Source organism: Oenanthe melanoleuca, chromosome 2 (assembly GCF_029582105.1).
Source record: "Oenanthe melanoleuca isolate GR-GAL-2019-014 chromosome 2, OMel1.0, whole genome shotgun sequence".
Taxonomy (NCBI): Eukaryota; Metazoa; Chordata; class Aves; order Passeriformes; family Muscicapidae; genus Oenanthe; species Oenanthe melanoleuca.
This window is the reverse complement of record NC_079335.1, coordinates 80,210,112-80,232,440: the sequence shown is the minus strand read 5'-3', so window position 1 is coordinate 80,232,440 and position 22,329 is coordinate 80,210,112. Positions and strand designations below refer to the sequence as shown.

Genomic DNA, 22,329 nt, shown 5'->3' with positions numbered 1-22,329 from the left:
TTTTCCATAGTCTAGTCACATACATTTATTTGAAGAAAGATTACTTTCTCAAAGAATTACACAAATAACGTAGAAAAAAAATGTGCCTACAATACATTAAGTGCAGTATGTTTATATTTACCTTTTAGAATTAAGAATTTTGGTTTTTTCTGCTAATTGTCTCACAAAACATTCTCAGTTGAGAACACAAATAGGATAAACTATTCATCTTTTCTTTTTTGGGGGCTGTATTCTCACATGTATTTTGGATGTTAAGTGCAAATATTCAGTCAAGGTGGATGATTCAAAAATTCCATTTAACAACATATTTGCTTTAGAGATTAGGATATGAAATACAGGAAAAGTATAAGAAGACCAGTTACAGATAAAACTGGATGAAATTCTGTATTTAATTCTTCTGGTAATATTCCAGGTTTGTGATGAATACATATTGGGTGTTGATGTTACTGGGTATTTTGTCTACCCAGAAACAGTCAGAATATAATTAGAACCTTCCAAACATTCTTCCCAAGATATTCTTCCCATCAAATGTAAGCCAACAGAGATACAAAACAGATCATCTTAAGAGGAATGCATCAAAGCATGGCTAGGCTGGGAAAGATCTAGGATAACACCTTATTGCCAAGAGCTTCTTCAATGCTGTACTCAATGCCACAGGTGATTAAGTACACTCACACACACACACAGAAGACAGCCAATGAGTAAACTGCATACCCTGCACAACTCAACTGAGTAGGATCTAAGGAAATGATTATTTTTGAGATCCAGATCCTTGAGTTTAACTGAATGTGTGTCACACCAGAATACAAGGAAACATCTAACACACACTATTTCACTTCTTGTTTTGCTTCCTTTAAAGGATGCAAGTACTCTGTCTCTTTCCTACAAATTTTGGGAAACTACTGCTGAAACTGCTGTGTTTTCAAACCATGGGTTATATATGAAAATGCTAACTAACATATTTAACTTCTAGATTACTCAAATATATGAAGCAAACTGCATGCACAGGAAAAATCACTTAAGTTCACTTGAGTGTATGACAAGATCAGAATATGGAAAGTGGGTGTGTAAAAAACCCCCAACAAACCCACAAGCAAACTTTACCTGATCATGATTTTCATCTGAAAATGTTATTGATGTAAGCTTGTAACTATTCTTCAATAAATATTCATTAACTAGGAAGTTTAGAGCTCTTTTCTCAAGAGGTCTGATTGGCTCCTGGAAAAAAAAAAAAAGAGAAAATACACTAGGTCTTTGGTTTATCTCCCTTCCAACTATGGAAGTATATTCATACTAAAATCTATGCAAAGTTCATTTATCATCAGCCACCTACCTGAATTTCAGGACTTGATTTATAATTTTTTCGTTCCTGCAAAGGAACTTCATTTTCTGGGGAAGAAAAAAGAAGTAACTAAATTTTACTCTCTCACGGAGGATGAGCTCAGCTACTTCTACATTGTTTAAAGTAGAGACTTAAGAAAAGGTTTATGTACACCACCTGCAGCCTGAGTCAGGTTGGCTCGAAGGGCCTGTATGGTCTCCTTGGCTTTCCGTAGTTCAAACTCCAGGACTGGACAGGGATTTGGATTAAACACACACAGGCATCCAACCAAGGCAAGGGAAACAAAAATAAAATATAAAAAGCAAGGATGGGTGTGAAAAAAAAGATACTGTTTGTATTAAACATAAAGCATGCAATCTTTATGGAACTTATGAACACATGCAGCAGAGTTGGTCTGAAAGCAAACTGGTGAACATTTTCCATAGTTTCACTGGCCTTCGGTTATCTAAGTCAAAATTTCAAGCTGTCTGACAAGGACTCGCTGTAAGGTTTTGGGAAAAATATTTGGCAGCTGATGCTGTCAAATGTTTTGGTTTTTTGGGGGCAAGAGGAGTATGTGGGCAATAAAAACACAGATCTAAAAGAAGGAAGTATGTCGTGGCAGCAGAGGAAACTGTCTCCATGTAGCAAACCTTAAACCATGAAGTGAATATACAGCCCCATTGAAACCACAGACTTTTTTTTGGAAAATAAAATCATACACCAAAATTTTAGTACTTTAAATGGGAGATCTTGAAATGTACTTAATCTTACTAAAAGTAATAATGTAATTTTGAATTTCTATTTAAAAACAGTGGAGTTTTAGAAATGTCCTACAGTCAATCAGGATTTTGAATCCAGTTCACTGAATTCAAACAAAGAGAGATGCAAACACCCCAAAAATGCAGCTCTTTTGCAGTACTTATAAAAAAGCTTGAAAGAAAAAAAGTTTTTGCACCACTTTCTTGAAAGTTTACATCAATTTTCAAAGACCTAGAGTCACCTTTAAATTCAAAAATACTTAATTCTTGCTCTTCACTCTCTCTCTTACTTCACCTTTCCTGTCCCTTAGTCACTGTTATTTGCTTCTCATGTTCCAGTGTTTCCTCCAAAAAGGGCCAGTGGTGATTTGTGTGCACTGGGATTTCATGTGTTTTGATGCTGATATGGTCATATGTATATGGTGGCTTCAAATTTTAACCTCCTGGACCTTTGCAAAACATATAGCAAATGTTCTTTTAATAGCCATTTACAGGTAGGACACCTAAGGAAACATATTTAAGAGATTACCAGATAAATACATGCATTTCACTAGTTCTCAGATTAATCTAATCACACTGAAATACAGGTACCAGAAGGAAAGTCTCTTAACTAAAAGAGATGAGCACAGAACACCTACCATGCTGAAGTGTTAGATGATCTATTTAGAATCGTTTCAAACTTTATTCCCATACAAAACAAAAAATGTTGTATTGACTTTTAACAGGAAAATTTCAATGAGATTTTTACTGCTTCGAAACAATTTAACATGTTAATTTGAAATGTTTACACACAACACAATGCACAGCAGAAACACTGCATTGGCCCTTGCAGGTAAAAAATGTTATAGAAGGCTGCAAATAAAATTGGTTCCTCTTTTGAGCATCTGTTACTAAGACTCTTGCTAGATAGCACTCATGGAAAAAAGATTCACTCAGTTTGCAGTTCTGCATAAAAACTGAAGGAGTTACTACAGTACACCACATTTGCTACATGAAAGTAACTTGTTTGATGCACAGAATTTTACTGCAGCAATACAAAAGCGCAACTGAGGATACAATGAATAAAATATGTAAAATCTCTCTAGTATTCAGCAATGCTGATCTGCAAATACTTCTGTGCAACAAAGTTAGAAAACACTCTGGTGGTAAAGTAAGTACCTAATTTTAGCACTTCCTTGCATTTGAGTTACTTATTCACAGTTGTAAGATACTAATTTGTAACTTTTTGAAAATTTTAAAGAACTCAAATTAAGTAATTTTTCTTATGGAAATGACTATGTGTTAACATTTTACTCTTGTAAAATATTTTCAATGACCAGAACAGTTGCAGATCAGGAGTGCCCTACACTAGAATGATATAAATAATAAAAGAAGTCAAAGAACAATGCAAACTATAAAAACTTAGGAATCCAATTAAGGGAAATAGGAATAAGACATGTCTGAAGGCGTAGAAAGCCAAATAACTCATGTCAGACAAACCCATGTCAGACGGCAAGAATTGAATTTCAGCGAACTGTGATGATGCTGAAAATTCTTCGAAATCATTAGGACTTTACCCATTCAACTTTCAAAATAGATTACTCTGCTGCATGTTTCTGTTACATAGTAGAAGATTCTAAACATAGTATATTTGATAAGGTGTCACTTGGTAGCATGTCACAACAGCCACATAATTCTACCACAACACAGCATTGTTACAGTTGCAACTCATCAAATCTTACTAATGGCACCACGGTAGTAATTGCCATCATACAAACCTCGATGCTTTCAAGACAGTCACAAATGTAGCTTTTATTTGAAGAAGTTTGTAGGTGTTTATGCAATCATACATGTAAATAGCTATAACATTAACTTCAGTCAAATGTTAAACTGTGATTAAAAGCTCTGTTATACTGAAACGTGATTTTCTGCCAAACATATCATGATTAATTCAACATGTCTGCCAATGAAATCAACACCAGTAATCCCCATTTGTTGATTCTATAACATACTCTTAAATAAAAAGGCAAACTTTTAACCTCTTTATTTGTAAATGGTTCATAACCATTATGAACTATTAACTTGTAATAAAAATGACCTGATGCCTCTCCCCCTCTCCTGTTACAAAGCTGAAGCTACACCTTCAGAAGCACTGACAAAGCCAAGTTAAACTTTAACTTCATGCTTGACTGGAATGATAACATGTAGAACTCCCAGCACTTGGTGAAGGGGCTGACACTCCTTAAGAATAATGCACAAAAGTTTTGCTGCAGACAGCTTAAGAAAGGAAAGAATCAGATACTCCTCTACAAGAGGAAAACAAAGAACAGAAATTTAGGTTGGGTAATCCTCCCACAAGGAAAGGGAGAATTTCAGAACAATTTAGTTTGCCTTAGAGGAGAAAACTATCCAAACTTCAATGGCTCTTTGGCTGCTTCTTAACTAAAAATTTCTAATCACTATGGCTACCATCCTGAAAAAAATTACAAAGCCTGACTTAAAATGGGTGAATCTTTCAAGTAAGCAACTATGCATTGGACCAAGGTTCTCAGATCAGCCTTTTTTAAATATTTCAGTTTTCATGCAGCTAATCTAATACACCTGAAAAGAGAAGTGCATATGAGGAATGAGTAGCTTGTCTGCTGAGATTTGAAATTTCAAAATTAAGCTTTCTCAAGGGTCGTTATTCTATTGACTCACATTTGTTAATGACTTCGTAAGTTATTGGATCACAGACTGAGAAGTTACCTACAAAAAACCACCTGCAATTTGGAATTGAACTAGTTGAGATCTATATGAACAGCAGTCCTGCTGAGCCAAGGCCAAAACAGTTGAGGAACTCCTAAAATCATCCAGTACTTGTGTTGTGTAAGTATTATATAATACTATATGCTGTATAGTATTTCCAATTATACTAGAATTTTATATTCTATATTTAGAGTACCTTGTCAGAATTTTGCACAGTTCTCCTCTGAGGTATCAAGGGCCCCTGTGCTTACCCAGCTTTCCTCACTTTCATACTATTACAAGTTGTTCCTTAATTGCCATTTTGAGTCCTTCCTCCTTGCCAAATAACTGTAGAATTCCAGATGTCCTAAATCATGCCCTCTAAAACACATATGACATCCCATTACATTTGATGAATCTGTACATACATTTTGAATCAATTAGAAGAAATTAAAATTTTCTGACAACAGCTAGCAATGAAGCCACTGTCCCAAACATACTTCAGGACCTGAGGTTTCCCAACTCCCACTTTCCTAATGGAAGTATTAAGAAAAAAAGTGGCCTTGAAATGTGAAACACTTCAGAATGTAAACACAAATAGCCTTGAATCAGAAAGCCATACTTCAGCACAAGGGATGACTACCAAAATTAAGACCAGCAGGAGGGTTCATGAGCAAGTAACAGAGAAACTTGCCACTCTAATAGTGGGAAGCCAACACTTGACTCAGCAGCCTCATTAATGCTTTGAAGTTAATGAGGCAGGACCACCTACAGAGAAGACCTGAACTACAGCAGACTTATCTTCAGGTTCAACCCCTAGAGACCTTCAACCTGGAAGAAAATTTAAGAGGCTTACAACTCCTTCACAGGGCTTAAGATAGGCAATGGGAAGACAAAATCAGATCTGCTTTCAGGATGAACAAAGTGCACACACAATGTTAGCAAGTGATTGTTGTACTATAGATGCCTTTTGTGTTCTGTTTTTTAGTTTTGTTTGCTTTTCTTTTAAAGATTTTCCTCTGATTGTGGTGTACACAATTTAATAGTGCTTATTAAAAAAACACAAAAAAAGGGCTCTGTAAAAAGCAGAAACTGTGAATCTAAGTCTAGATAAACAAAATTCTCAAAAATAAACAAGTTTTTTTTTAACTTCTCTCTTCCTTTCAAATCTTATTCTGCTAATCAGAGACTCACAGCCCAGCTAGAAGTCAATGCAAATACAGGGAAAATCTGAGAACACATATGACTGAAATGGAGTTTGATTATAAGAATTAATTTTATCATCTCTGAAAACACAGCATGTGTTTTTTTAAATTATCAGATTCTCAGAACAGTTGATATCAAAGGCAGGTTAGCAATAATAAACATTTTGAATTATGCAAAGACCATGGCAAGTTTAAGATGTGGCAGAAGATTCAGTTCCTTAGACTGAATGTCAGGCAACCAATTTAAAGCATATTCTGTGGGTATTCAAGTTAGGTGAACCCTTATTACACAGGAAGGGAGCAAGTTTTCCATTCTCTAGCTGCTTTATGGAAATTATGAGTATTTGGAGGAGGTTTATTACCCCTAACAAACCCTTCAATACTGAGTTTATCCTAGCAGCAATTATTCCAAGCACTTAATACATGACTTTGGATTCAAAACTTACCAGTCTCAGAGAACAAGTTGTTTCCATCTACTAAATTGCAAGCTGTAAGGATGCATTTTGGTTTTTCTCATCTCTTAGTGGATTACAAATGTATTATCCAAATTGCTACATAACTCTAATTTTCATTAAGATCAGGTAGATAAAGAAGAAAATTTATGTTTTCTAAGTTGCAGTTAGTTTTGTCTTACTTTCCACATCCTGACTGGCTTCTGTGACTTGCATCTTTTCAGCCAAGCTGATGATAATATTACAGCAGGGACTCACTTATCTTCCTTCTATCAGATTTCCCAAGCGAAAACCTCACAGCAGCTCTTCAAAACATATCTGCTTCTAGGCCAAATTTTGATTCTAATGCCAGATAGAATGAAGTGGGCTAATAGTTTTAAAATACTGAAATAAATTTCAAACAAAAGTTGATGCAATTATTTTCAGGAATTTTTTGACTGTTAAAACAAAAAAAATATGCATACCACTACTCAAAATGGGCAAATGGAATGTGGTGGCTTGGGATGGTAATACATGCACACATTTTTTGATTTGGGGTTCTTTGACATTGCCAAGATAGAAAGGTATTTGTAAAGGGGGTATGTTATAACCTGAGTTTTAAAGTCCTTCTGACTTGGAACGAGTTTACCAGTTTCATTTAGTGACTAACGTGCATTTATTTCCTATCTTTCATTTGATATGATAGGGAACTGATATGGAAATCATGGGTTCTGTTCAAACAGTAAAAAACAAAGATAGCAGCATGAGAAATGCATTTAGAAAGAGAAACTATTAAAACCTCATCTTCAAAACTATCAAAAGAAAAATATGATTATTAGATCATGGCCTCAAGTTTTCAGAACAGATTACAATTTTAATCTCCTAAGCATCAAAGCTCTTAACTGAAAAGAAAGAATATTAGAAGAAATAAGCAAGATGGAATTCCAGTTAGGTTTCAAAGTGCAGCTAAGATCAACTTCAAAAGCAGAAGTTATAAGCCAGAATTTATTTAAAGAAGGAACTGGATTTGCAAAGTTTTTGAAACCTCTGTTGACATTATTTTTTACTGTGCAAAATAAACACTTATCAGTTTTCGAAACTGCTCAGGAAGATGGCTTTAAACAGGATTGAGGCAAAATATTTTAAGCAATTATGCCTGAACCAGAATTTTAAGTAGAAACAAAATATTTTTGAAAAATTCCAGTCTTTAAACAGAAATAATATTCATTTTTTCAAGTTCTTATGCTACTTTTAAGTTTTTTTTGAAAAACATCTCTAAAGAAACACAGAACTGTAAATATCCTGACATAAAATTTCCTCATCAGTTACATATGACAACAGTCAATCACTATAGAGTAATTCTCAAAAACATTGATCAATTATTGATCAATTTAACCTAATACTTAATTTCAGGCTATATGAATTTCATACTGGAAGAAATCAATATTTTTTTACTAATGTTTTGTCAGAAGATTATTGGTTCTACTGGATGTCAATTCTAACTGGTCTATATTTTCTATAAGCATCGCTAACCCAATTATAAAGACAGCTCCAAGCAAAAATCAAACTAGCTCTCTCAGTAACACTATTATGAAGAAATACTGATGAGAATCAGGAAAAATCAACTAAGATAATGAAAATAAATAAAATATTGGGATTTTGCTTGTTTCTTCCTTGCATTCCAGGACACAATTCACAAATGCTTGGGCTCCTTTAACACAATTTGTTTAGAAGATTAGTTTTCTATTTACAACTACTGCCTCCTTGAAAAGGACTGTATACTGAAAAAGAGAGTAGCTAGATAGTAATAAGAATCCAGAAGTTTCCATATAAATTTAAGAACAGTAAGTTCCTATAGTTCTAGACCACAACACCAAAATACCTGGATTTGCTTTGTGTTTGTGAATCTAATCCAGTCCTTTAACTCAGTAACACTGGCTGGGTAAGAAAAATGAGATTTTCCCCACCATTTCAGACTGACCCAGGGATGAAATTTCAGAATGAAGATCCTCTATAGAACTATGTTTCATCAGCTTTTTCATTTCTTGGTGGTTCCAAGTAGAGACAATAGGTGGAAGAGAGACATGGCAGCTTGCATCACCTCAGGTTTCATGAAGCTTAACCATGTGAGCAGAAGTCACAGCATGGACAACTTCCATCAGCTCAGGATGTTGAACAGCACTAACTGACAAGAAGTAAACAGAGCTCTGTAGCCATTTCTAGGGAGCTTTTATGGGTTTCTCTGTGGAAGCTGTGAATAATTTATATGTGAACTTGGACAAAAACTGGACAGAAAAACATGGCTCACATGCAAAAGCGGTTAGTAAAACATTTTCAAATATAAGAGAAGGTTCTGCCTTTGATGATGTAATAGATCCTGAAATTAAAAGTGCCAAAGGCTCAGAACCAAAGGCAAAAAAAGACACTTCTTTAAACCAATCTTATACAGTCAAAGAATCAAATTGGAGAGAAAAGCACTACAATTAAGATTTGCAGCAAAGATTTATGGAATTGAATAAATCCCAAATTTGCTCTGGTTTGGAAGTGCTTATTTGATCTTGAGGAGCGCTACACTTAAGAGACGACTTGCAACAGATCTTTGCGTCAGAAAACCCATGTTGTAGTCACAGACCACTGTGTAGAGTAATTCAGTGTGTGCTTCAGCTTAGCAATACCAGTCGGTAGGCAATATCAGGATACAGTTCTACTGTCAAAGGCTGGGCACAATTTTCAAGTATACTGCATTTTTCTGCACTGGTGAAATCTGGAATCACATGCAAGTACACCTGCCTGAATATTTACAATAATTATAACAGAAGTGTCTAAAGCATGATGCTGTCAACCAACTAGTTAAACTACCTCAGTGAAATCTGGTCATCTTCAGAAATGTTCATTTAAATATACTTATGCTAGAAACAATAAGTTAAACAGTAAAATTAACATTCTGTGATTCCTAAAACATATAGAACACTTACCTGCTACTCTTTCATCCGTTTCTCTATTGCCATCATCAGAGTATCTTGCAAAATCTAAAGAATCAAGAGTACTGATGCTTCCAGCACGATCTTAAGGGGTAGGAAAAAAAAAAAAAAAAAAAAAGATGATATCAGAAAGAATCCTGAAGAGCTACCTGTCTTTTATCAAGAAAGTCACAGGAAAAAGTCAAAACGGCATCTGATTTTAGACTCAAGTTTTACTGCATTTTCTGAAGGTCTGTAAGTAAAGAGTACATCAGTAAACTTGAACCAAAAATGCAGCACTACAGCAAGTTCACTGAACAGACTGTAAGAGATTTTTGCTGCCCCAAAAGGTGGCATTTCTAGTCTGTCCACAGCAGATGAGGAGCAGTGCATTGCAGCACTTCCCATTTTCCACAAGGACCAGGGACTTTGGCTTGGACATACAGGTAAGAATGTAAAAGATCCCAAACTGCTGTCTGACAAATTTCAAGCAGTTCCCATTTAACAGAAACTTGTAGCTGCCTCAAATACTCTACTTCCTTTTCCCATTCTTAGTATTTTAAGACAGGTCAACATGACCAAATACTTTTTTATGTATCTCCTGATCTCGCTTTTGACTTCAGTACATGCCCACTTAATTAACATTTCTTAAGGAACGCAGTATCTAACAAAAGCAAAGGAAGCACAGTTCATGCTATTGCAGATACAATATTCACACTCTACAATTAAATTCTTTATTTAAAAAAGAAAAAAAAAAAACCCAAGAAATTCAGTAACCAGCATAAAGTTTGGATCTGATCTTGACATTTTTCATTTCATGGGAATGGCAAAGAAAAAACCATCAACCAAAATGCAATTCTGGTAATTCAAATCTGAAGCACATATTCACCTTGTTATTATAAAAAACCACAAATTACTAGGTAACTGAACTCAAATTGAACAGGTTCCTAGCACAATTGAACATGCAGAAATTATATTCAGTACCTTAGTATCTTTCCTCTCCTTTTGAAATTAATTTCCATGTAGCACTCCAGAAATAATTTTAATTACATTAGAACTGTTGTCACATTAACAAAGAACAAATTCCACAGTGCTGCCAAGAAACCTCTTATCTGTCAGTGGAAATAGAAGCAATTTCATCACTTGTCAGTCAAACTCTGTCATGACTAACATCATTAAGTATTTAACCTCTCCTCCCATTCTGCATTATGTAAAAAAAGAAAATCAAAACAAAAAAAAAATCTATTAATTACTCCCTTTGTATATTTGTGCCCAAGGTGTACTGAAAGGTCTCGCTACATATGGACCAGCATTCCACTGAAATAAGAACACCTGAATTAAGACTGATTTAATAATTTCCTTTAAAAATACAGAGATACTAAAGTTACCAACTCTAGCTGAATTCCACATCAAGACTTGCCTGAAAACCTTGTCTGTCCTATGGACATAAAGTATATGACAGTATACTTTATATGTATACTATATATATATGTATATATATATATGACAGTTTATCTCTACCAAACAGTTTTTTCCTGTTACAATACTTTCTTATCCAAACAATGAAGCAGGCTGTTGGTCCTCAGTGAGTCTTTACTTAGTCACTGGTGTTACACCTCATTGCTCATATGCAGGTTCCAGTCTTATCCTCTGCAATTTATTCAGATATTAGTCGGATTTAGTAATTTTCTGTAGGCTGTTCTATATAGCTTAACAACACAGTAAAAACTCTTCTTTTTACAGCATCTTTAGAAAATAGACTGTTGTAAAAATAAACCAGAGGGAATCACATTTGAAGAGATTAAGTTCAAAAGTAAACACAAATTCATGCACAGTGTGAGTCTTTAGAATTGACTTTTCAAAACACCCAGCACCTTAATGAGTAGATATTGCTCCAACTTATTTCATTGGAAGCTACAAGATCGTTTTTTGAAATCAAATTCAAGACAACATTCAAATGGAAATCTTAATGAAATCTGATGTTGAAGCGAAGTAACCAAGTCTCACATACAACATTGCTATAGCAAATGCAGAAACAAAACTGCTCCCTCCTGCAGTCTTGCCATGTTCACAGACCAATTTTCTAATTGATCTGTCAACAGAAGCAAAGTAACATCAGAGGAAAAACACTCACATTTTCAGCTAAAGTCAACCTCATCACAATTACTGAAGCATCCAAAGCCATAAGCAACACAACCTCTTCTTCATACAACTAGTGGTGTACTTCAGAGGCCAAGGTTCTCCCTTGAAAACTGATAAAACAAACCCAGGCATGAAATACAAACTTGTTTGCCAAAGCCAAAAACTTCTCGAAAAAACCCCAGACCCAGGTGCCTATAAAAAAGCAGGGGGCAATCGCAATCCTTGTCAGAATTTAGACAACAGAAGCTGCTTTAGACCATATCAGCAGCTGTGAATACAACAACTCACAATATCAATCAGTTCTACAACCCTAATGGTCCTACAGGAACAAGCAACACCAAGGGGGTTTACGATTTCAACACCCAGAAACTGCCTTAAGCACCACTCCTGCATGCACAGCAGCAATTTACAGGGTTGGAACTTGTACATTCAGCATTTAGACTTTGCTTTATCATTACAGCATTCATAATAAAAGCAAGCATCTGACTTCCTTTTCATACAGGCCAACACTGTGAAGATGCACAAAGAGCTAGATTCAGACTGATGAAACCAGCAGAGATCTGCTAAGGAACACCAGCCTCATGGCCTGATTCCTGCTACCATTATTTCCCTCTGCCAGTAATGCTGATCTTCCTTCCCATTGTAGAAGTCCACGCTCATCAGCACAGCCCCTAATCCAAGATTCTCAGCAGAGTCAGGGCATGCAGGCACTGCTGGGCAGGGCGCTGCTGAACAGTGCCCACACTGAAAAGCAGCAGCCTGTGCCATCACCTCACCTGCCTAAAATGTCACTCTGGGAAACTGTGTCTGTGTCTGCAGTCATCAGCAGAGATTTAACTCCTAAAACTAATGCCATTGTCTAGAAAATCATGGAATAACATCTTCTAACCTCATATTTTACACGTCCATAAAGGATGTACCTGCTCCGCAAGGGAACAAGAGGGTGTAAAAGGCACCTCCCTGCTGGCAGCACAACAGCCTCATTTGTTAGGAAAATGGGCAGGGCTGTTTGAAGGAAAGGAATCAAAGGGAAGGGCTGTGCTCAGTCACACAGCTCTCCTGAGGAATGTGAAATATCATCGTTTGTCTGAAGTACAAATAGTTGTACTCCAGGACACTGAGTGGAAGCATTTCAACTACAGCATTCAGAAAAGGGAACTATTTTTTGAACTGAAAGAGGAAAAAAAAAATTAGAAGAAAACATATACTCAATTTTTAAAATAAAAATTTTAATTTCAAGTGATTTGACAAAGAAAATCAAAGTAACTTCTTGTGGAGAAACCACTAAAAAGGAGAAGTACATTTTGGCTGAAATCTGCTTCTTTCCCAGAAAGAAACTCAATCTGCCACAGCAGCAGGAACCCATTTTGTTGTCTTGGTACGTGCATTCTTATCAACAGTCTCCTTTGCATAGATCTTTAGTTTCCTTCTCTGAATTAAAACACTTAATAATTAGTAATTCCTTTCTGCTGAAAGCTTTCCTAGTGAATGCTAGCAAAACAATTGCTGTCAGCTTCATGTTTCAGAAATGGTAAAAGCAAAGTAAGAAGAACAATTTTGACAAGCAGGTATACACAACTGCAGAACATGGATCACTTCAATATGGAACAAGGAAGTGCCACAGTACATAGAGGAACAGTGAAATAGGCTTAAGGTTTTCATAATTCATACTAGAGAAGTGCCAGGAGACATTCTTCTCTCTTACCTTTACCATGGTAAAGGATAAGCAAAATCAGAATGCCAAGATTCATAAACCCAAAGATAAGAAGATTTTGAATCCATTTGTTAAAAAATGAAATGCATTTAATTTCATTTGTGAAGTTACAAATCAGGTTCAACATCACATTTTGCTTATTAACTTATATATCTTTAAACATATTGCTACATTCCAGAGGAAAGGAATTTTAATTCTTTTCGTACTCCCAGAACTGGAACCAGATGACATGCAGATTTCTACTGACAGCTTCTGTTCTCATGGCATAGATTCAGCTCTCCCTGAAAGTTGAACATAACCACCAAAGCAAGAAAATGTAAGGAAATCTCAGTGTGATACATCCCCCTCCACTGACATACATAATATAAAGAAGTTATGTTTCATTCACTCTGATGATAAAGAGAGATTATTTTTTCCAGTTTACCTAAAGGACACCAAGAAGGATCATATTAGCCATATTTTCATGTTAGCCATATTGTCACAGTACACACATTAAGCAGAAATAAGTTGCAGTCTTCTACTAAATCTCATTAAATACTCTTTGCATGTGCATGACACTGTAAATCAGCTAAAAGCATAGACAAATTAAGTGGCATTACTTATAGAAAAGCTCAAGAAAAAATATTTTTAAATTAATGTTTTAGAAGCTATTTGAAGTTACTTTGCAAACATCCAAATTGATTTTAAAAAATACTAGTTTATAAAGCAGCCCAGCTGTCACATTTTCTCTAAGATCACATGAAATATCATCATGTACTAACAATTAATCAAATAGAACATATGAAGATCCAGAAATCCACAATTTTTCCTTGAAATCAGAGAAGAAACTATACTATGCTTGTACATGACAGATTCACTTAGCTAAATAAATGTTCACTTGTACTGAAAAATATCTGTAAACCGAAACCAGACTATTGCCATATTTTAAACTGCTGAGTGAAACTGCTGGCTAACCACATTTTATACTGATAGAAGAAATAACTGGCTACTGAAAGTTGGATTTTGATTAGCATACAAAAGGAACTAAAAATCCTTCCTAGTCAGGATCAGAGCATTTGTATTGAATTGTATGGTTATATGGAGGATGAAATAGCTGTAGGTCGATAGTTCACACGTATGACAGGGAGATACAACCTTTTTGGGTATTTTTTTAGATAGTAAAGGTCTGGACAACTTATAACTATAATGCTATTTCAGGGCCATCAGGTGGACTCCAACATCCACCCTCACACCTCCTACTTGGAGAAGAAAAAACTAACATGACTTTGCATTGAAAAAATCCCCCAAACCAAGCAAAAGAACCCTCTTTGAAAACATTCTACCCAATTGCTTAAGACAATTGTTTTTGTCACTTACTGTAGTATTATCAAACAGGAACACACAACATACGACAGGCTTGGGAAAAATTGTTCATGCTATGGGATACTACAAAGATTTATATCAAGAACTCTGAATATTCATCCAAGAACAGCTGTGCTTCCAGAACCATGGAATTTTTATTTCATTTAGTCTTTTTCTTCTACTTTAGGCAAAGTTAAAATGTTTCAGCATTAGTGTTAGAATTATCCTACAAGCAACTTAATCCACCAGTAGTAATTTTATTTGATAATAATACACTCTCTTCACTAAATTAAATTTTCACTACATAGGCTTTCACTAGGGACAAACATTAAACAAGGCCTGCCAGTTCAGTGTCAGGTACAATCCTACTTAGAAGCCATCTCAGGTTAATGCCTTCTAGCTTATCCTGAATAAAACCAAACGTTGAAAGTTACATAAGTGAATGACTGAGGCTATCAAAAATTATTCCTTAGCATCATCATCTTAATGGCTACTTCTAGGTTAGAAAAAATCCAGTATGACTCCAGAATACAATTCTCTGCAGCAATAGAAGTAAGTTGCACTTCATTCTTGAACTGGCACTGAAAAACTCTTTTGTAGAACAAAATTATTAAAATAGAGAATTGCTAAGGTTTGATTTTACTATGAATTAAAAATCAAAACAAAACAGGATAATTAGACCAACAAATATGCTACACCTTTCCACACAGCAGAAAATTAGACTCCAAAAATCATGAACTATCATACAAAGGAAGTTTTTGGGGATTATAAATGTCAGAAAAGCATGCAATTACAGTTCTATGTGGAAAAAAAAACAACCCAGCTTACTCTGAGATACTCCTTCAGATCTCTGAAAAGTGAGAAACTTACAAAAGCCCCCTAATGCAATGTTTCTGACCAACGAGCTATGGATTCTTATTAAAACAAGCTTTAAAATAACCATATAGTTCTATGCAACTAGAGAAAACACAAGTTTTTCCTGATGAGCTGTGCTATTTCTATGAGTTAAGTTGTCCCTCCTCCCAATATACACATAAACCCCTTCTTGCATCAAGGTACCTCTGATGGAAAGTTCTCCATCTAAAAGAAAACAATGTCATGAAGATAGCAAAGCTGAAACTTTGGGTGTCTGCAAATTGAAGGTTGGAAAAAAATGTCATAGACATCTGCAAAGACAACAGTACCCATATTTTATGGGGTATAGCTTATCTTTACTTTTAGGACACTCAACCTAATTTTTATATGCAAAGATACAGACAAACTAGCAAGTACTTTGATAACAGATCGCAACTGAGAAGCTTCTATAAAAATTACTCAGGTCTGACAATTTTTTCCTTTCTTCTCTGTGCTACAGATACAATAAGAGAACTAATGAAATTTTGACCTAAGGAAATGCAGATGTAAAATATACATTTTAGGTCTATTTCTGCTGGCAGTTAAAAAGTCTGCAAGTGAGGTATTTTATTCCAGACCTAGAGTAAACTAGCCAGTAGGGTCATGCAGCAGATGGCCTGCTCTTTTCTAGAGCTACTGGACTGAAATAGTATGTCCTTGAATAACTTGTATTTTCAGCTATCCTGCACAATATCACAGGCACAAAATAGCAGAAGCCAAGAAAACAAGGGATGAAGGCTAATTGGGAAAAAGAATAAATTTCCTCTTTGTACATGCTGAAGCCCCATATTAGTACTGAACCACACACATGCATATGTGAATAAGCCAAATTGTGAGAGAGAGAGCATGTGATAGAAGATGTGGGATAATGTAAAAACCTGAAGAGTTTTAATTAAGTCCTTTCTACATTAAATTGATCAGGCATCATTAACTCTTTAATAAGTGATCATCAATTCACAGTTTGTATTTGTGACTACCTTATAAAGCAACTGAAATAGATATGTTGTGCAATACATAAGAATAAACTAATTAAACTAATTTTCTATAAATAAAACTGCAAATTTATTTTAACTGTACCATATTTCATAAGACATCTCTGGAGCAATATTACTTTGAAAAGTTTTGAAAGTCTGCTGCATTTAAAATTTTTTCTATGTTTCAACTTGTTCCAAGCTTACTGATGCTGAGTTTTCAGAAAAGCAAACTTGATCCATTGCAGCAGACGTGATCTAGCACACAACCTTTACAGTAGAGACAGACTTATGTAACGATTTTTTAAACCAACCTGAACTAGTAGAGTACATTTTACCAGATCAACACATTCCACATTGCTATGGTAACTCAGGAATGGAACAAAAAGCCTTAAATTAATTCATTGCATCAGGGACTAAACTGTAAGCACCTGACCTACCAACCTTGCCTTGCAACCTTGCAACTCAAATGCCTCTTTTGCCCTCTCCCAGATGTTCTTAAACAATGAGACCTGCAGAAATTTCCAAGTTGATCTGTTCTAAAGCTATGAGAATAAAACTGACTTCCAAGTTAGAATAATCTGCTTACCAATTACGTAGAACACACATTGAGTGCTAGTCCATGATGGGCAATCCAAACCAGATTGAAAACGGATGATCAATACCCTTACCTACTTCATATTAATAGCAAGTTATAAAGATTCATAGGAAGCATGAGAGTAAACTCCTAAAGATGGTTAGAGAAAACTAGCCTATATTTGCTGGCTAAGAACAGAAAAAAAAAAGCCAAACAAACCAACAAAATCACACCAACCAACCACAACAAAAACCCAAACCACCAGATACGTAAAACAAATATTTTGCAGATACATTGCAATAAAAAAGTTTTACTCTCACTCTCATGACAGGCACACTGTAGAAGCTCATCAGAAAGATGAAATTATAAATAGAAAATAGATAAGACTGTGTACTCTAGCACAGAAATAACACGCTCACAGAACTAGGTTATGATACAGATGCACCTGGGCTGATCTCCTGGAGAGCTATACCAAAACCAGGCTGCTTTTGGAGAGAGGCTTACTGCATAGACACTCTCAGGCAGCATCCAAATTAGTTGAGTGAAAGAATTAAGCCAGCTCTGCACAAAGCCATTTGGATGCTGCTGCAGTGAACATCGAGGTCCAGAGGGACGTGACCTTAGGGAAAGCATCAAACCCAGCCCGACCCCCTACAGATGTGCAAGGAGTAGCTGAAGCTGCAGGGCTCTTGAGCAAGCAGACCTTCCCAAAATAGGATAGCTAAGGGCCAAGCATGGCATGGAGCTTCTTCCAGCTCATGACCCCAGCTTTTAGCAGAAATCAGAAAGCATCACCAGCTCACCAACATCAAATTAACTCCATATGCTTGATGATGCAGGACTGAATTGTCCAAAATGTATCCATTAACTTGCACCACAAGGTTTTTTCCATTTGTTGCAGTAACCCAGCTTTCTGTTAAAGGCTAACATCAAGCAAAATTGCATCAATTTAGTCCTTAAGTGGTTGCCCTTGCTGAAGGACTACTTAAAGTGTATGGATAATATCTGTCTTTATTCTCAAGTACTGTATTGCCTCAGTTTTTTTCATATTTAAATTTCAATAAGTTCTCATTTGCCCACTTTCTACTATCTCTTAGGACAGTAGTAAATTTTCCAGCTAAAACTTATGTCGATGAGGTTTCCAGAGCATTAATAAAAATAACTAGCAACTGGAGACCAAAGCATTCCTCCTACAAGAAAAGGCTGAGAGAGATGAAGCTGTTCAACCTGGAGAGAAGGGTAAGGGGAAGTGTCATGATGTATATAAATAATTGAAGGGAGGGCACAAAGAGGACAGAGCCAGGCTGTTCTCAGTGGTGACCTGTGACAGACCACAGGCAGTGGGCACAAACTGAAACACAGGAGGTTCCTTTGGTACATCAGGAAACACTTCTACTGTAAGGGTGACCGAGCACTGGCACCAATTACCCAGAGGGGTGATAAGAGTCTCTGTCCCTGGAGATATTTAAAAGATCATCTGGTCAAGATCCTAGGAAACCATCTGTAGCTCATAGCAGTTCTGCTTGAGCAGGAGGTTGGACCAGATGATCATCAGAAGTCCCTTCCCATTTCAGCCATGCTGTGATTCTAAGATTATTTTGCTATGGTTTCTCTTACTCCAAAAGTTTTTTTTTTGTTTTTTTGTTTTTTTTTTTCAAATGACAAAACAGCTCATAGCTTTCTCTCTCCTCTAACATCAAACAAGATTAAAAAGTACTTGTTATATAAACACAAAATTCTTATTCTGTGACTTTTTACGTAACAGTATTTCCTTCAATTCAACAACAAAGTAATCAGCTGCATCACTATCATGCAAAATTATATTGCAGGAAGGGAGGAAGAAAATAGCCTCTACCCTACAGTGCACTGGAATAAAGAGTTAACTATTTCTCAAAAGCTTTTTCAACTTGGTTGTCTTAAAAAATTACAGTTTTTTAAACTATTTGTCCAACACACTCAGTATATTTAGTGGAATGTCTTGGGCATTCACATCATAAATAGATATATAAGGCCTACAACCTTTACTGAATTACTCAATGTTTTAGCCTATGCTAGAGGAGATTTCAGCTGAGTTTCTCAAATCTGCAACTTTACAATACACTAGAACACCAAATACAAGTAACATCATGAAGGCAAGGAGTTAACAGTTTGAACCCAGCAGTATAATGTTTCAGGACTTAGCTTTTCCTTTAAAAAGAGACTTCTCATGATTTATTTTAAAGAGCTCCACAGATATAAGTTACCTAACTCAGTTTTTGTAAAAAAATCTTAACTTAGTTGGGAAGTGTAAGAACATCCTGAAAAATATTTTTCCCATATTTTCATTAATTCAGTGTTTACAGAACATAGAAGTCCAATATTTACAAATTTTCAATTAGCAGAGATGGACTGCACACAGATCAGCTTCCAACATAGCTGATATCAATATCTCCTTGATACTAACTTGCTTGCAAATACTAGACAAACCTTTTTATCAGGTAATGAAACTCATGTAAAATTTTCATCAAACATTCTTTCAGCTGGACAGAGTTTATGAGTCACATCTTCAGTTAAGAAAAATGTAATTCTCAGAGGGCAAAAAAAGCTACAGGAAATTTGATATAACTTACACAGAATTGAAATCACATGTGGGAGAACTTAGAAAAGTTGCTAATGGTTGGTTCTGAAATGCAAAGCTCTAGCTCAACATTCTAATTTCCTTCTTTCCACCTACCCAAAACCCAAAAAAACTCTCTTCTTTCCCTAACAGCAAAACCATCAGAAGGATGGTGTGCTGCTTCAGCACAAATCCAGGTTGTTTTGCTGAAGCTTTTAGCCACAGGATGATTAAACTCACACATAACTGAACTAGCTACAGTGCCTATATAGAGAGGTTCACTTCTGCTTTACCCAGCATCAAAAAGTAACAGGAACTCTGGCACAGGAACAACAGAAGTCAGGACAAGAGCAATTAAATTCCCCACCTCATTGCTCTGAGGATCCTAAAAGAACCTACAACATGCACTAAGTTATGACATGGGAAAATACAACGTAGTCATCCTAGTCACTTGCTATTCAGTGGATCACTTGATATTTACCTGCCTAGTAACAGAGGCTTCTACTCTGTCCTCCTTTGTCCATAGCTGTCAACTTATCATGCTGCCTTATCTCGTTACTGCTTTGTGTAGTTACATACTTATGGGGACTAACCTGTCTCCTCAATAATCTACCATTACATCCCAAATCAGCCCAACACAGACAACAGCCAAAGCTTAGACTCATCCATCAGGAAGAGCTTCCAGTAGACCCAGTTGTAGTCATTTGACAAGCCCAACAGTTGCGAAAGCCTTAAGGAGCTTGTAAGCTATGAAGTGCATGTTAGTGAAAACCTGTCAGAAACAGCAGTGTCAGTAAAATGGAGTGAGTTTAAAGCAGTCACAACAGGAAAAGTTCACCTCTGGCTTCTCTATCAGTAAAGCCAACATCAGAGCACCACGAAGCCTCTCAGGTTTCCTCCAGGCATCGCTCTTTTCTGGCAGGTTTGAATCAAACTCTGCTTCCTTTTCTTTCAGCGTTACGTACAAACCTCAACTCTTTCAAACGCTTTCTGTACTTCATCAAAAGAGACAACAATCAGTCTTTCCCATCTGCTGATTACCAGAACCTTTGATTACCTATTTATCTGCACCTTTCCATCCCATCCTTTGTCAGGGGAGTACGTATTCCAAATCAGGTAGTAAAACCACTCAAAAGTTGCCAGTCTACCTCCTGTTATCTGCAGACAGCCAACAGGACTGGATATTTTTGCTTGCTTTCATAAAGTAACAAGCCAAAAATTTGCACTGACGACACCAAAACACCCAACAAGTAGTCACTAGAACAAAAATTATTTGCTATCTTCTCAATTTCCTGTCTTATTTAAACTGCTGTTTAAACTGAGGTATAATGAACTGTTTGGAAGTAGCCCTGTTCTGCTGTATGTTCATTCAGAATAAAAATCTGTTGAAACATCAGTCATAGCAAAGCCCCAAACAAAATTACAGTATTTGCGATTCAAGACTGAGAAAAGCTGTTACCAAGACATCCCCCTCTCACAAAAGCAGCAATCTGTATATACCTGGCTTTTCCCAGTAGAATCCATTGGCATTTCAAAGGCTACAAGCCTTTGTATCCTATGCAAAAGGAGCAGTGCATTACAATATTCCACACCACTCTCCCCAAAAAAATCTCAAAGGAAAATCAAACACCACAAGTCGTAAACAAAGCCAGGAGCTTACTATGAAGAAGCAGCAATACTTTATATCTTTGTGCTCACAGATTAGTTTAATATAATTGAAATCAAACCCCCAGAAAGTTATAAACAATTTTATTATGGCAATAACTAGAAAAAAAAATATTTCCTGAAAGCTACAAATGTAACATAACTGCTCAACCCTTTATGATTTTCATTAAAGCTATTTCAAATTCTGGGAATGTTGTACTTTTGTAGGGGTAAAGAAAAAAATAAATGGCAAATTTTAAGACTAACGTTAGTCCTACCAGTATAAGATGCATTCCCTCAGGAAAGGACATTCATCAAACATAGCAACCAAAGGTCATCATATCAATCACATTAAAAAGAAGGTTTCTTCACCCACTATGCACAAGCTTGAATTACGGTCATGCATCTAAATAAACACATTTGTGGTCCAAGAACACAGATGAGACATTTGAGCCACAGTTTTATTTACAAATTTTGAGTGTCTCAACTTGTGCTGTACCTACTTAAGGAAAAATGATAGGGACAAAAATTTATATTTAATACATAGGTGCTGACTAAAGCCTTGCAAAAGACCTGTAATACAGTAAGAAGGAGGCACTTCCAAACCATACTGCTCACATGAGGAGCATTAGAAAAGTGGTATCAAAATGCTGTAGCAGACATGAAGCTACTGCTATTGAAACCAATGGAAGAAGCCCTTAGAAGTTTGGGAACATCTAGCTGAGATACAGGAGATGAAGGATGACTCTACACTATTGCTGGGCACCTAAAGAAATAATGTTACCTCCTTCACAGCCTAAATTTCTTCAAACTAGAAAAGAAAAGTTGCTGGACACAAGATAAATTTCCACATTTTTCATTACAATATATCTTAATCTCAGTTTGTAGATGTGATGTTGCTGCTGCTGGAAAAAGGAAGGGTGTTTTTGCAAAGAAGTAAGAAATCCCAGTCATCTGACTGTCATTTGTTGTTGCAACCAAGCGTTCTGAAGCATGGTTCAAAGACAAAACAGCTTCTCAGTCACTTGCTGACCACATGATACTGGTTGTTTAAATCCGATGACAC

General features: G+C 36.0%; 1 protein-coding gene across 3 annotated transcripts in view; it reads right to left on the bottom strand.

Annotated features, from left to right (window-relative positions):
• RELCH (RAB11 binding and LisH domain, coiled-coil and HEAT repeat containing) overlaps window positions 1–22,329 on the bottom strand; it is a 73,358-nt gene that overhangs the window by 47,778 nt on the left and 3,251 nt on the right. For all 3 annotated transcript variants that reach the window (XM_056483967.1, XM_056483968.1, XM_056483969.1), the window contains exons 2-5: window positions 9,400–9,489; window positions 1,499–1,570; window positions 1,334–1,389; window positions 1,105–1,218 (exon numbers count right to left, since the gene is read on the bottom strand). In XM_056483967.1, the coding sequence (XP_056339942.1) occupies window positions 1,105–1,218; window positions 1,334–1,389; window positions 1,499–1,570; window positions 9,400–9,489 (332 nt within the window). The remainder of the gene's footprint in view (window positions 1–1,104; window positions 1,219–1,333; window positions 1,390–1,498; window positions 1,571–9,399; window positions 9,490–22,329) is intronic.